Source organism: Mytilus trossulus, chromosome 4, assembly GCF_036588685.1.
Source record: "Mytilus trossulus isolate FHL-02 chromosome 4, PNRI_Mtr1.1.1.hap1, whole genome shotgun sequence".
Lineage (NCBI taxonomy): Eukaryota > Metazoa > Mollusca > Bivalvia > Mytilida > Mytilidae > Mytilus > Mytilus trossulus.
Window position 1 is genome coordinate 71,052,765 of NC_086376.1, and position 14,344 is coordinate 71,067,108.

A 14,344-nucleotide genomic window follows, 5' to 3' on the forward strand; every position below is an offset into this window, starting at 1 on the left:
TAGTTGGTGTCCAATGGTGTAATAGTAAAACATAAATATTATTATGTGGTCATTGAATTAAAAAAATCTATAGGGTGTACCAATGCTTTTTTATAACAAAATCCATACTATAAGTTATTGTACAAGTAATAAGTGAATTATAATTTGTACAAAATGCTCACAGACTACTGAATTTATAACCAAAGGATAATAATAATATATACTGGAATGGTCCTGGGTCCAATTGATTTTAATATGTTTATGTGATGTATGTTACTGAAATTCTTCTTCAAATACACGATATTCCCAGTAGAAAGACCCAAATAGATATACAAGAAGATGTGGTAAGCGTGCCAATGAGACTATTATCCATTCAAATCACAATTTTCAATTATCTTCAATTTCTACGGAAGATTGGCTGTCAAAATGCTAACATTCCAATTTTCAATAACAGTTAACAGCAAATAGATTCTCACATTAACAGATAACAAAATAGAAAATAGTCCTATAACAGCTAACAAAGAACAAGTGAAACTGTGAGCTACTGTGAGAAAATGTACAAAATGGCCTATCTCTATTATTCATCATATCTGTAGTTTTGATACATTTGAAGTTTGAAAAGTTCCGACAAAAAATTAAATGGCTTCAGAAGGGGTCATAAACCTTAAGTTTTGTTATCAATAACGATTCAATGGATTTTAACGAAAGAATATAAAAATAAGTTTCAAATCTATACTTACCATTGTACAGCTGACATCCTTTTCGTAAACTTGGATGATATATTAAGATCCCACGCTTTATTATGAGAAAAACACACACACTTATTTAAGTTATGTCCACAAGAACAAAATTTGCGCATAGCCTAGGTAATTCCACTTACCATTCAACAATTTGAAGTTTTTAACGACCTTGACTGGCTATACAGCCCTTGCACGTTGTGTTTGTGTCGTATTTATACTTTAAAAGGATGCACTCGATTAAAGTCCATTGATTCGCTTCAAAAGTTTCCTTTTGTTTTCATATCTTTATTCTTAAATTATTTGTTAGTATGAAATATTTGATGTGTTTACTAATTAATGTGTATATTTTGTATTTGTTTTGAAAAACTTGTGTCTTATCCTTTTGTCATTTTGAACAATAAAATATGCAACTACAGATATACCTTATTCCCCATTCGAAAGATTATTAATAGAGAAGCAAAAGGTGTGAAGTTAGTGTGGTCTGCATCGCCTATAAGAGGAGAAACGAGAGACTAAAATGACACAGACATCAACAACTATAGTTCACCGTACGGCCTTCAACAATGAGCAAAGCCCATACCGCATGGTCAGCTATAAAAGGCCCCGATAAGACAATTCAAAGGAGAAAACTAACGGCCTCATTTATATAAAGTAAATGAACGAAAAACAAATATGTAACACATAAACAAACGACAACCACTGAATTACAGGCTCCTGACTTAGGATAGGCACATACATGAATAATGTGGCGGGGTTAAACATGTTATCGGGATCCCAACCCTCCCCTAACCTGGGACAGTGGTATAACAGTACAACATAAGAACGAACTATAAAAATCAGTTTAAAAAGGCTTAACTCATCAGATGGACAAAAATACAAGTGGACGTGGCCGGGTACTTATATATCAATAGCTTGTTTTGAATAATGGAATGGAATGCTGCGACCGGTCAGCCTCTAATTAAGGAAACCTTAATACACCATTAATTGTACGCTTATTGATAATATAACAAAATTGTTTTAAACAACGTGTTTTGTGGCACCTCTAATGGTCATTGCGGGACATAATCATTATAACCATTTTATTCCTCTCTGTATTGCTATAGGCTATATACCTCTTGTTTCTCTGTTGGTACGCTTTTGAATGACGTATAAGGTAGCAGTACACAGTAAGGAATTTGGTATCGTATTTTGGCTCTGGTGGATTTTTCAAATATGAAAGTTAGTGCAAAAAAAATATTTTTTAGACAGCTGAATACTAATTTAGCCTTCAAAGACGGTTTATAAGAACATGAAGATTATTTTTTACATGTTTTATGGCCTATTTTCTGTTTGACTCTTCATATTTTCATATCAAGACTGGTCATAGGTCCGGAAATTAATGTAAATAAATGTTTACCAACGCTTTTTTTGTACACAAAGTTTTTGACGCAATTTTACAAAAAAAATGAGATGAAAGACATTCGATTTAAAAAAAAAACACACTTTTGTGATATTTGATAACAAAAGCAGATTGTTGCTATGGATATACAAAAATAGAGATTACACTTTACCATTTTAAGTACATATATAAAATCCATCCGTAACCCCTCTTATGGTCAATGTGGACCATACTGTTGAAAACCAGTTTTGACAATTGGTAGAGCTCAACATCCTGCTGTTGTCAGATTTTCTCTCTTTTTAATGGTTTTCAAAATTATAAAGAAAACTTTAATTTTCATGATCCCGTATGTTCTATTTCAGTCATGTTTGTCATCTTGGTTGATAGGCGAGATAATCAGACATATCTTTTTTTTTTTTTTTTAAATAAGATACCCTAATGATTATTTTAAAAAGTTTATTAAAGTAAAACCTGCAAAAATATGCACGTTTTTATATCGGACATGAAGCGAAACGGACAAAAAGCAAAGGACAAAAAGCAAAAGTGTCGGACAAATCATACAGATACAATAGTAAAGGTAAACAAATACAGTAAGATATTTTAAAAGTACAAAATTATGATTTACATAGTCTGTATCATCTCTGAGTGCGCCTTGTCTCTTTCCGTTTTTTGCCTACATTCGTTACCAAACTGGCATAATTTATTCGATTTCAGTTTTTGTGTATTGGGATGAAATATTAATCCACATGACAAAATTGCTCTCATTTTAAATTATCCGGACATATTTCAAAATCTCATCTTTATAAACAAATTATTAGGCCGTCCGATCGTCTGTTTGATAAGTTGAATCTGTTTTTCATTTTGAAAGTATAGCCAGGTAGGGATACAATGTAGATGGTAGCAGGTGTGGCGATGTTGGTTTTTGGAAACATCTGTCTCTATGACATGTGCTTTTGACCATCAACAACTCAAGAACCTGCGGTCATCCGATGTTCAGGACTTCAGTTCTTTGATTGTTATTGGCGTTGTTCTGTACAATTTATATGCGTTTATATACACATGTAATTTATTTATTGTGTACATGTCACAGGCACTTGTTTCTGTCAATGTGGGGTTTACTATCCATACCAGTACAAAAAAAACCATGTTTTTTTTGTACTGGTATGGATATTAAACCCCACATTGACAGAAACCAGTGCCTGTGGTACATGTATCGAAACTCGTAAGTCGTATCAATCCAGCGCCCTCGTGTTGAAAATCGTTGACTATTATACAGACGTTATATAATATAGACAATTAAAAGAAAAATATATTCTATTTCTATATTATGTTGCCGTCACTCAGTAAAGAACTGTAACAGGAACAATTGTGCAGGAGATTCGAGGGTGCAGATCACATCTTGTAAACTGATTTAATGGAGATTATCACGGGATGCCCAATGTAAAAGCGCCATTTAAATTTTATGGAGACCAAAGACAGTGAAAACGATATATCATTTATTTATATAAAGTACAACTTTTATAATGAAATCCAAAAGCAGATATACACACATATATTAGCAATGATTCCAAAAGTTTAGAAATGGAGCATTCAATGAATTCATTAGACGAGTTGTATATACGCGTTTTCGGATAAAATATACTTTTTTCACTTTCTTGGTCTTTTGGAAAATGTGGTTTGTGATGTATTTAGACCCTTCTAGAACGAAATTTGTTTTAAATGCACACTTATAAAATTGCTGTTTTTATCCAACGCAATCCAGTGACGGATCCAGAAATTTTCATAAGTTGGGGCTAACTAACTGACCAAAGAGGGGGCCCGATCCAGTCACGCTTCAGTGATTCCCTAAGTAAGCAACCAAATTTTTCCCCAAAAAAAGGGGGGTCGGGACCCTGCCCCCCTATCGTTGGTGTATTACACCAGAAAGAGGGGGAGGACAGGGGTACACTTCTCCCACCCCTCTTCTCCTTTCTCCTATATCTACCCCTCTTCTCCTCAATTTTTTTTTTTAATTTACCGGAAAAAAGAGAGATATTTTATTTTTTCATATTTTATATTTTTCTCCAACTTTTTCTCCTTTCTCCCAGCCTTCCTCTCCTTTCTCCTATCCCCTTTCTCCTTTTTTCTACCCCTTTTCTCCCTTACCCCTGTCCTCCCCCTCCAAAAACATGAATATATATTATATTAAGTTGAGATAGTAGTCTCGATCAGTCTCAGTATAAAGGAAGCAGAATAATTACCTTATACAAGGAATCCTTGAAGGCAGGTAAGTTTTGAGAAACAAAAAACAAAACGTGATGCAATACTTAAATAACAAATAATTGAAATTACTTCAATGATCATATTATGTGATTAAACCTGCCGTGTAATTCAATTTCCCGCGTTATGACAGTTAATTAACAAGGACGTCGGAATCTATTTTTATCGGACTTGAATCTATAAGCTACCTTGACCTCTCCAACAACAGGTAGTGTTGTTTTGTTTTTTTTGCTTTGCAGAGTTTAAACGATATGGCAGTACTATTACGAACAAGATTGGCACGTCGGTTAGTGAACTGTGCATTGAAGTATCAGTCAGCATGTATGTCAAGTGTCCCAGAGCCTATAACGAAGCCAGACGTCCAGTATGCAGGTGTAAGTAAAAATTGTGCTGTGTTGCAATATTTTTTTTTAGAAGATATTTATAATTTAAACATGTTCAATACAACTTTGTTTTTTTAAAACGTAATTTACACGAATAAATATTATTATCAACCGGATACTGGTGATTATTTGGAATTCTTTAAAATGAATAACGTAAAAATGGGAAAGGTGGACACACAGGGTCACAGCAACTGAGGTCCGCGGTCAAAGTCTGAATTCTTAAAATGTCTTATAAATTTGATCTTATTTTATAAACAAATTTATAATCACTAAAACCAAGACCCAATTGTCATTGTTTTGTTTTTTTTGTTAATGAAATTTGAGTAATATAAATTAGTTTTAAAACTACTGAAGTTCAACTTTAATCATGATTTATTTTGGGGGAGGTGGAGGTCATAAGTTCATTAAATTAACTGTCAGACAGATAAAGATTAAAAAATGCATTTATTAATTTTGTTGAGTTTTATTATTAATCAAGCTATTAGGCAGCAACCATTTGATTTTCGGGGGGGGGCTTATGGATTTTTTTCCCCAGACAAACTTTTTTTTTCGGATTCGGCGAAAGACAATCTATTTTTTTCTTTCCATTTTATCATTACATATAGTGGCAGCTGAAGGTGAAACAAACAATTTTTTTTCTCAGGGTCAAAAACAAATGATTTTTTTCTCCAAAAACTGGAAACTTAACTTTTTTTTCCAAAAAAAATCCATACCCACCCCCACCCCTGAAAATCAAATGGTTGTTGTCTTAGCACTGTACAATGTCATGTTTTCTGAAGCTGTTTTATGTTAGTATTACATCTGACACAGGTTAATTCTGATTGGATTTTTCATAGACTTGCCTGGCAAGCATGATTTATAAATTTATAAGTTGTAATTGGCATTAAACATTAGATCAGTACCTTTTTCTTCAATCCTTGTTAGTCATGTTAGTTTTTTTGTGTGTGCCAAATGTGTCAATCTGTTTTCCAACTGAGTTCAATTATACATAGTGTCATTGACAGGATTTATTAAGGTAATACAGTCCATTAACTCCATTTGTCTGTCTATCCATCCATATATCTCATCTTTTTTTTATGATAATTCAAATTTGGTTAAACCAATTCTCATGAAATTGTTGACACCAAAACATAGAATTTATGGACCAGCAACAAACAGCTGTTAAACAGTTAGACATTGGCAGATCCAGGGGGGTGTAACGGGGGTTGGAACCCCCCTTTTTTTGCCGATAAATGCATTTGAATGGGGACATAGAGTTGGAACCCCCCCCCCACCCCCCCCCCCCCCCCCACCCCTTTTTGTCATGGGTCGAGAACCCCCTTTTTAAAATGGCTGGATCCGCCCCTGACAATGCCTGAGTTATATGACTATTCCATAAACAGGTAAACTCCTTGCCTTTTGTTTACATATGGAGTACATGTAGTACATATGTTTTCCTTTAAAATCTTTCTTATTTTTGGAAAGGTGGGGGGGGGCATTTAAATGTGAGATCAAATTTTGCAAGGAACAAATTGCATTTATACTGTCAGTCATCTTTTATCATTTTATTTGTAGTCAATTATTTATAAATTTTATTTTTTTAGTTTATGTAAATAAATAAAGGGGAAAAAATATTAACAATTGTGTTGTCAGTAAAATATTTTGTCACATTAATTCTCCTTTTGTTATTATGCAATAATTTTATCTGCTGGTTTTACTTTTGTGTTGTTTCAAATTTTTGCAAGTTTAACCTTTTTAAGCTTACTATCCCATACCCATGATCTTAGAGCTGATTGCATCTAGTTCAAAAAAGTAAATTTTAGATTGTACTTGGCATACATGTACATCTTTAGATTGCTTAGCTATTTTTTTTAGATAAAAACTGTTGTGGGATTTTCACTGTATGACAAAATTATAGATTTGCTCGGATTATTATACTAGTCCTCAATATTTGTAATCAAATATGTAGTATTGCAAAAAGATTGATGTCTTTGCTTTCGTCTCCTCCTACTTTATTTCATATATTGATTTCTTTGCTTTCGATTCCTCCTACTTAATTCATATATTGATGTAACCTCATTCAATGTTTGAATAGAAATAAGAAGGCCAAAACACTCATCTGTTTTTGAGTTATTTTTTATTTAAATACATGGTGACAAAGAAAGTATATTTGTTTATTTTTAGTCAATATTGGTTGTTTGCTTTGTTTATAATTACAATTTACTATCTCATGATAACAAAAGCTTATTTTATTAGAAGTTTGTGTGAAAAATTGAGTTTTGGAAAAACAGAATCAATCATCCTAACTATTCTATTAGGATTATAGATTTAATGTGTCCGGTGTTTAATACACAGTACCTCAAGAAAGTGAGATTTCTTTTGTCTTCAGTGATATTGTTGGCTTTTTTCAAAACTACCTCTACCCTTTTTTATTGGGAAAATATGCGTCATTTTCATCAAATTTGGGAAATTTAAAATTAACCATGAATTTGACTGAAACTTCAATTTACAGAGCCATTTTCAAGAGTCAAACCCTGCTTTAAAATAAGACCTCATTTTGTCAGTGATGATACATCAAATCTGCAAATATAGTAATTTTCGGCATAAAAAATGTGTAAATGAGTGTTTTTCAGTTGGTATTCATGCACAATTTCTACTGAGACAGCACTGTTTGGGAAAAAAATTGTCTTTTTGGGAATTATTTTAAGCCATTTTTTTTTTCAAATTGGGATTCTTCTCCAGGGGAAAAAGCCTTTATTCTCCACTAATTTAAGGCAAACAATATCACTGGTCTTCCCCCCCCCCCCCCTCATGCATCAAATTTGTTTTGGACAAAAGAAAGATGTATGACCTCTTTTCTGTCCACCCATGAGTCCGCCATTAATACATATTTAGGCACAATGGAGCTTGTGTCTCATGATCTGCCATCACATATCGTATAGCAAGTTATTTTCACGGGTTGTAAATTTTGGCATATTTTCACAGATATAACTTAATCACCAACATAAATTCTGCCACTTTAAAAGTGTATATGAAAAGGTATTGATAAAAGTTTTGAATGCGCCAAAATAATAACCATCAAAATAATAACCAGCAAACTATTTTGTATACCTTATTCATGAAAATCATGAAAGTTTACACGCACAAAAATAACCATCTATACAGTAATAGACTAGTAAGACACTAAATTTTTTAAGGTTCTCAGGAAGCTACAAGAAAAATAATCTTTTACACTGAGACCCTATTTACCACTATTAAAATCTCTATCATTGCTTCAGATACAATAGTAACTGTGTTCTCTATTACCAATTGACCACTTTCGAGTTCATCCGTCACCGGAAAAAACTCGTCAATTATACGCACCTTTATCACCGTCATTTGTGCGTTTAGGGGCGTCTTCACTTCCATTCCAATGCTGAGCGAGTGGTTGGAAAACTATAGTTCTGTATTGTACGAATTATTCGGCAAATTGAATTCTCAAAAATGATAATCAACACTGCTGTCATTAGGGAATTGTCAGTAAGTACCTACAGAGCAACCATTATTTCTAGTTTATCCTGCACAATGACGATCACTAAGACGCTTGATGAACGTATATAGTGCAGGGATACAGGCGACCCCCTCTATCTGGTAAATGACGTCATAAAGGCGTGTATAATTGACGAGTTTTTGCCGGTGACGTATGAACTCGAAAGTGGTCTATTGTTTTGCTATCATGTACAGCAGATTTTTGTTTGCCATTCTGATTGCGGTTGCATTACAATGGACTTATATACATGTATTCGTGTATAGCAGATTTTTGTCTGCCATTCTGTTTGACCTAGGGGTCTTTTTTGTTGTATTGTTTTTGGTTGCTATCTCATCACCTTTCACAAAATAAAAAATACAGCTTAAAATAAAATGAATCTGAAGCAGACATTTCTGCTGTAGTAATTAAGCAGAAAAAATACAATGATTCTTTGTATAAACTTTAAATTATTCCACCACAGCCATTTAGTTGTGAAGTACTTTGTTTATTTTAAACATGAATACCATAATACAAAATACATAAATAATGTATCTTATACGTATCAAGGATTTGTATAGTATAAGTAAATCCTTGTATGTATTTAAAATTTGTCTCCATGGTCTATTTGTTAGTTAAGCGTGAAGGTCATTTTGATTTTATTTTCCAAAGAAATGATATAATATTTAGTACATATGTCCTGTGAATGATGGCTGACTGAGTTAAAGTGAAAAACCATGTTTTAATACCAATCTAGCATGAAATGTTGGTTAATAACTTAATACGCTTGGCTGAGAACACATTTATTGGTTAATATGCTAGACTGAGAACACATTTATTTTCTAATGCATTTCTGTAGAACATCATTGCTTATTTTCAAAAGCCCACCTGCATTTTCTTAATTACCGGTAGATTGTTACACTGTATTGTACTAATTTTGGGACAAATTATATAATTTTTTACAAAAATGTGCCATATGCACAATTTAATATTAAGGGGGTCCTAATAAAATTCAGTTTGACAGCGTCAAACATACAATTTTTCTAATTCCTTTTTGAACTGGACCAAATCTTTCTTTACAATTCAAGACCCAAATTTAAAAAAAATTTGATAATTGCACTCTAATCTATTGTTAAACTTATAAAAATTAATCAAACCAGCAACATATTCACACCCATGCTTAATAATATATTTTTCAGATTTTCATCAATAATGAGTTTGTAGATTCTGTTAGTGGGAAAACCTTTCAATCAATCAATCCATCAACAGGGGAGGTAATCTGTGACGTGGCTGAAGGAGACAAGGTAATAACAGGTTCATAGGGCTCAAGGTTTAATATGGAGAGAATGTTATAACACGTTCAAAGGGGTCAAGGTTATGGGGAGAAGGTAATAACACATTTAAAGGGGTCAAGGTTATGGAGAGAAGGTAATAACACGTTCAAAGGGCTCAAGGTTATGGGGAGAAGGTAATAACAAGTTCAAAGGGGTCAAGGTTATGGAGAGAAGGTAATAACACGTTTAAAGGGGTCAAGGTTATGGAGAGAAGGTAATCACAAAGATTTGATCAAAAAAGGTAATCTCAATGGTTTGCTGAAGAAAATGTGTTCACAACAGTTTGAAGGAGACAAGGTTATCACTAAGTTTTAAATAAACTCATCACAGATACCAGGACCAAATTTAGTAAACATGTATATACGTCAAATACAGCTAAGGTAATCTATGCCTGAGGTGGAAAAGCCTTAGTATTTCAAAAAATTCTAAAATTGTAAACAGTAAATTTATAAATATAACCATATCAATGACAATTCATGTCAGCACAAAAAGTGCTGACTACTGGGCTTGTGATACCCTCGGGGAAATAAATCTCCACCAGCAGTGGCATCGACCTAGTGGTTGTAAATAAACTCATAATAGATACCAGGACCAAATTTAGTATATATGCCAGACACGCTTTCGTCTACAAAAGACTTAAGGGAGACAAGGCGTTCACTAAGATTTGAATGAAACAAGGTATTCACAATTTGTGACAAATGTTTAAATGTAATGAGGTAATCACAAAGGTTGGAATGAAACAAGGTACATTTGTATTCACAACCATTTAAATGAAACAAGGTATTCACTAATGTTTGAATGTACCAAGGTAATCAGAAAGGTTTGAATGAAATAAGGTAATCAGAAAGTGCAACAACAAAGTGTAAGCTAAATTTTGGATGAAACAAGGTAACAACAGGTTAAATAGACACAAGGTAATCACAGAAATCTGAAGGAGGTAGGGTAATAGGACAGATTTGAAGGAGACGAGGTAATCACAGAAATCTGAAGGAGATAGGGTAATAGGAGAGATTTGAAGGAGACAGGGTAATCACAGAAATCTGAAGGAGGTAGGGTAATAGGAGAGATTTGAAGGAGACGAGGTAATCACAGAAATCTGAAGGAGGTAGGGTTATATGAGAGATTTGAAGGAGACAGGGTAATTATAGAAATCTGAAGGAGGTAGGGTTATAGGAGAGATTTGAAGGAGACTAGGTAATCACAGAAATCTGAAGGAGATAGGGTGGGTAATAGGACAGATTTGAAGGACACAGGGTAATTACAGAGATCTGAAGGAGATAGATTATTAATACAGATTTGAAGCAGACAAGGTTATCACAAAGGTTTAACAGAAAAAATATAATGACAGAGATTTTATCAAAACAAAATAAAAGATTTGAGACCAGATGACCTGGAAAGAACCAACAAAGTTATAGTGACCGGTCCAATATCATTGAACAATGAGCAAAACCCATATCAAACTTTTTCATAATTATTTGTTCACAATACACGTAATCAATTTTTTAGAAATATTTAATTTACTGAAATTTTTTCAGGATCTTATATATACTTCTATCTTTAGTATTTTAAAATTGAATAAGAATGAACTGATTAAGTACCCGGTATCTTATCTCAGTTTATAATAAAGATAGCTAGGCATACTTTATGGAAAAAGACATAAGTAGAATGTATGATTATTATTTGTTCATCTTTTACAACAGGCTGATGTAGATAAAGCAGTTAATGCAGCAAAAGAGGCCTTCAGACTGGGATCACCATGGAGACGTATGGATGCTGCTCACAGAGGACTTCTATTGAACCGACTAGCAGACTTAATGGAGAGAGATCGAGGATACCTAGCTGTAAGTCAAAATCAGAAAATATAAAGCTGATAAAATAGAGTCAACCATCATAGATATATATAAAATATCAAGGAACAATGAACTTAGTAAAGACATCCTCATATTTTTATGCAAAATTTATTATGCCCCATTTATGGGCATTATGTTTTCTGGTCTGTGGATCTGTATGTTGTCCATCTGTCTGTTCTGCTTCAGGTTAAGGTTTTTGGTCAAGGTAGTTTTTGATGAAGTTGAAGTCCAATAAACTTGAAACTCAGTACACAATTGCCCTATGATATGATCTTTCTAATTTTAATGCTGAATTAGAGTTTTGACCCCAATTTCACAGTCCACTAAACATAGAAAAATGATATTGTGAGTGGGGTATCCATGTACTATGGACAAATTCTTGTTATATTACAAAGTTTGACTTTTATTACTATTAAGTTGGACTACTATTGATATATGTTTAGACTTTTATTGCCATAAAATCTGATAGTAATCATTATAGGGCAAATTATTTATTTTCTGATTGGTTAAACATCTGTGTATCTGTGTGCTTGTTAAAATATAAAATACATTATAATTTATTGATAAAAAAAACTTTTCATTTTAATATCGAAATTTAAATGTTTAATGTATATACGATTCTGTGGTTGTTGGATTTGAATATAGTTGAAGGGGTTGTGTTTAGCACTTAGCAGTAATTGTGTCTATCAAAAGTACTTATGAGATAGATTCCAAAGATCGGATATTGAATGTTACTTTATCAGACTTCAGAGTAAATCGATGCAATATTAGGGTGGGAAGGGTGGGCACGTAACACCTATGTACCACTATTGTTTCACGGAATTTTAATTAAACTTCAATTAAAATTTCGTTTAATTATATAATTCCATTTCACAAATATGGTACATAGCTGTCACGTGAGATGTTTAGAGATATTGCATCTATTTATCCGAAAATTACTGGAGATTATAACCAGTAATAAATATACAATAATAAAGTTCTCATACATTTATCTAATCAACATATTTACATTGCATTACTGAGTATCGCATTACAGAAACTGGTGTCTATTGTTACAGGTTTATTATAGAATTTCCGAAAAGTGCATTGATTTGTCCACCCTGCGGTGCGTAAAATTGTCGAAAGTGGTAAACCTTTACTACAAGCTTTAGAAACAGACGCTGATCTCACACTGTGAGGTTTAAATGCGGAGCAATCTATACCAGCTGCTATCATAACTGTTTTCATCCATCTGGATATAGTGTCTTTGCTTACACCTTTATACGGTGCTACATAACTTACAAAAAATTTCTTTTCTTTCCCGCGAAATTTTTCAGTCATTTTTATATATAATTTTAAACAAGTTACAATACACAAATTTGTATTTACAAATCTATCTAAAACAATTTCATTTAAATGTTTTCCTGGTTTAGTTTGCTTCAAAATGTCACCTATTCTTATCTTAACAATATCATTCGAAAACTCTAAATTACGTATATCTAATAAATGAATAGACTGTAACCTTTGAGCTGTCAACAAAGACAATAAAGAAACACATTTCAAAGTAATTTGCTTTAACGTCAAACAGTTATTTTCTAACGTATCTAAATAATTAAGTAGATCGGACACGTTCCATGTAAAATTGTATCTTGGAAGTGAAGGTCTCAATTGGAATATTCCTCTCATAAATCGCTTGACCAAATTATGTTTGCCAATTGAATCGTGTCCATTAAGTGTCATAAATGAAGACAAAGCAGATCGCGCTGTATTAAGTCCACTATAACCTATCCCTGAATGGAAAAGTTTTGCTAAAAAATCTAAAACTAAATTTACAGTTGATGACATGGGATCAGCATGTTTTTCAACACAAAAACACACCCACTTTTTGATATAACTCCAATATTGTTGTTTTGTGGAGTCTCGCCATGAATGCATGATAATGTCGACAACTGATTTTGATAAACCTTGACTTTCAAATGATCCCCGGACAATTTGAACGCTGTCAGGTGAAGTTTGTTGAGGAGCGGATGAACTTTTGTTTTGTTGAACGAAAGTGTCACAAGTGATTTCTTCACTGGTAAAATTCTGGGACAATCCACAAGCAACTGTAGAATTTTTGGAAACCAAGGTTGAGTTGGCCATAACGGGGCTATTACGATTGCATCTGCCTGATCCTGTACAATCTTCCTCAATACTGCTCCTAGTATGCTGAAAGGAGGGAAAATATAATTAAAGTTTGTTCCCCAATTAAAAGTAAATGCATCAACAAGTTTTGCATTTGGATCTGGTCTATAAGAACAGTATGGCGTAACTTTGTAATTTAACCGTGAAGCAAATAAATCAATATCAGGGCTTCCAAATAATTGTTCAATTTTTATATAAACTTCACTATCTAATTCCCATTCAGTGTCATCATTGCTATTACGCGATTCATAGTCAGCTTCGCAATTTTCACTCCCCGGTAAATGTGCAGCAGTTAACCAGATGTTTCTATTTATACACCATAACAAAATCTCCCTTGTCAAGTCATTGAGATTTTCTTTCATACCGCCCATTTTATTAGCTCACCTGACCTGAAAGGTCAAGTGAGCTTTTCTCATCACTTGGCGTCCGTCGTCCGTCGTCCTGCGTCCGTCGTCCGTCGTCCGTCGTCCGTAAACTTTTACAAAAATCTTCTCCTCTGTAACTACTGGGCCAAATTTAACCAAACTTGGCCACAATCATCCTTGGGGTATCTAGTTTGAAAAATGTGTCCGGTGACCTGGCTATCCAACCAAGATGGCCGCCATGGCTAAAAATAGAACACAGGGGTAAAATGTATATTTTGGCTTATATCTTTGAAACCAAAACATTTAGAGCAAATCTGACAGGGGATAAAATTGTTGATCAGGTCAAGATCTATCTGCCCTGAAATTTTCAGATGAATCGGACAACCCATTGTTAGGTTGCTGCCCCTGA

The 14,344-nt window shown here is 33.4% G+C and overlaps 1 protein-coding gene across 2 annotated transcripts in view; it reads left to right on the forward strand.

Moving 5' to 3' along the window:
• Positions 1-4,503: 4,503 nt before the first annotated feature.
• The window catches only part of LOC134715870 (aldehyde dehydrogenase, mitochondrial-like), a 28,369-nt gene continuing 18,528 nt past the window's right edge, over positions 4,504-14,344 (forward strand). The window contains exons 1-3 of one of the 2 annotated variants that reach the window (XM_063578395.1): positions 4,504-4,730; positions 9,423-9,527; positions 11,258-11,398. In XM_063578395.1, the coding sequence (XP_063434465.1) occupies positions 4,608-4,730; positions 9,423-9,527; positions 11,258-11,398 (369 nt within the window). In that variant the 5' untranslated portion in view covers positions 4,504-4,607. Of the gene's footprint in view, positions 4,731-9,422; positions 9,528-9,809; positions 9,855-11,257; positions 11,399-14,344 lie in introns of those variants that run through there. The other variant, XM_063578396.1, reaches the window with a different exon arrangement.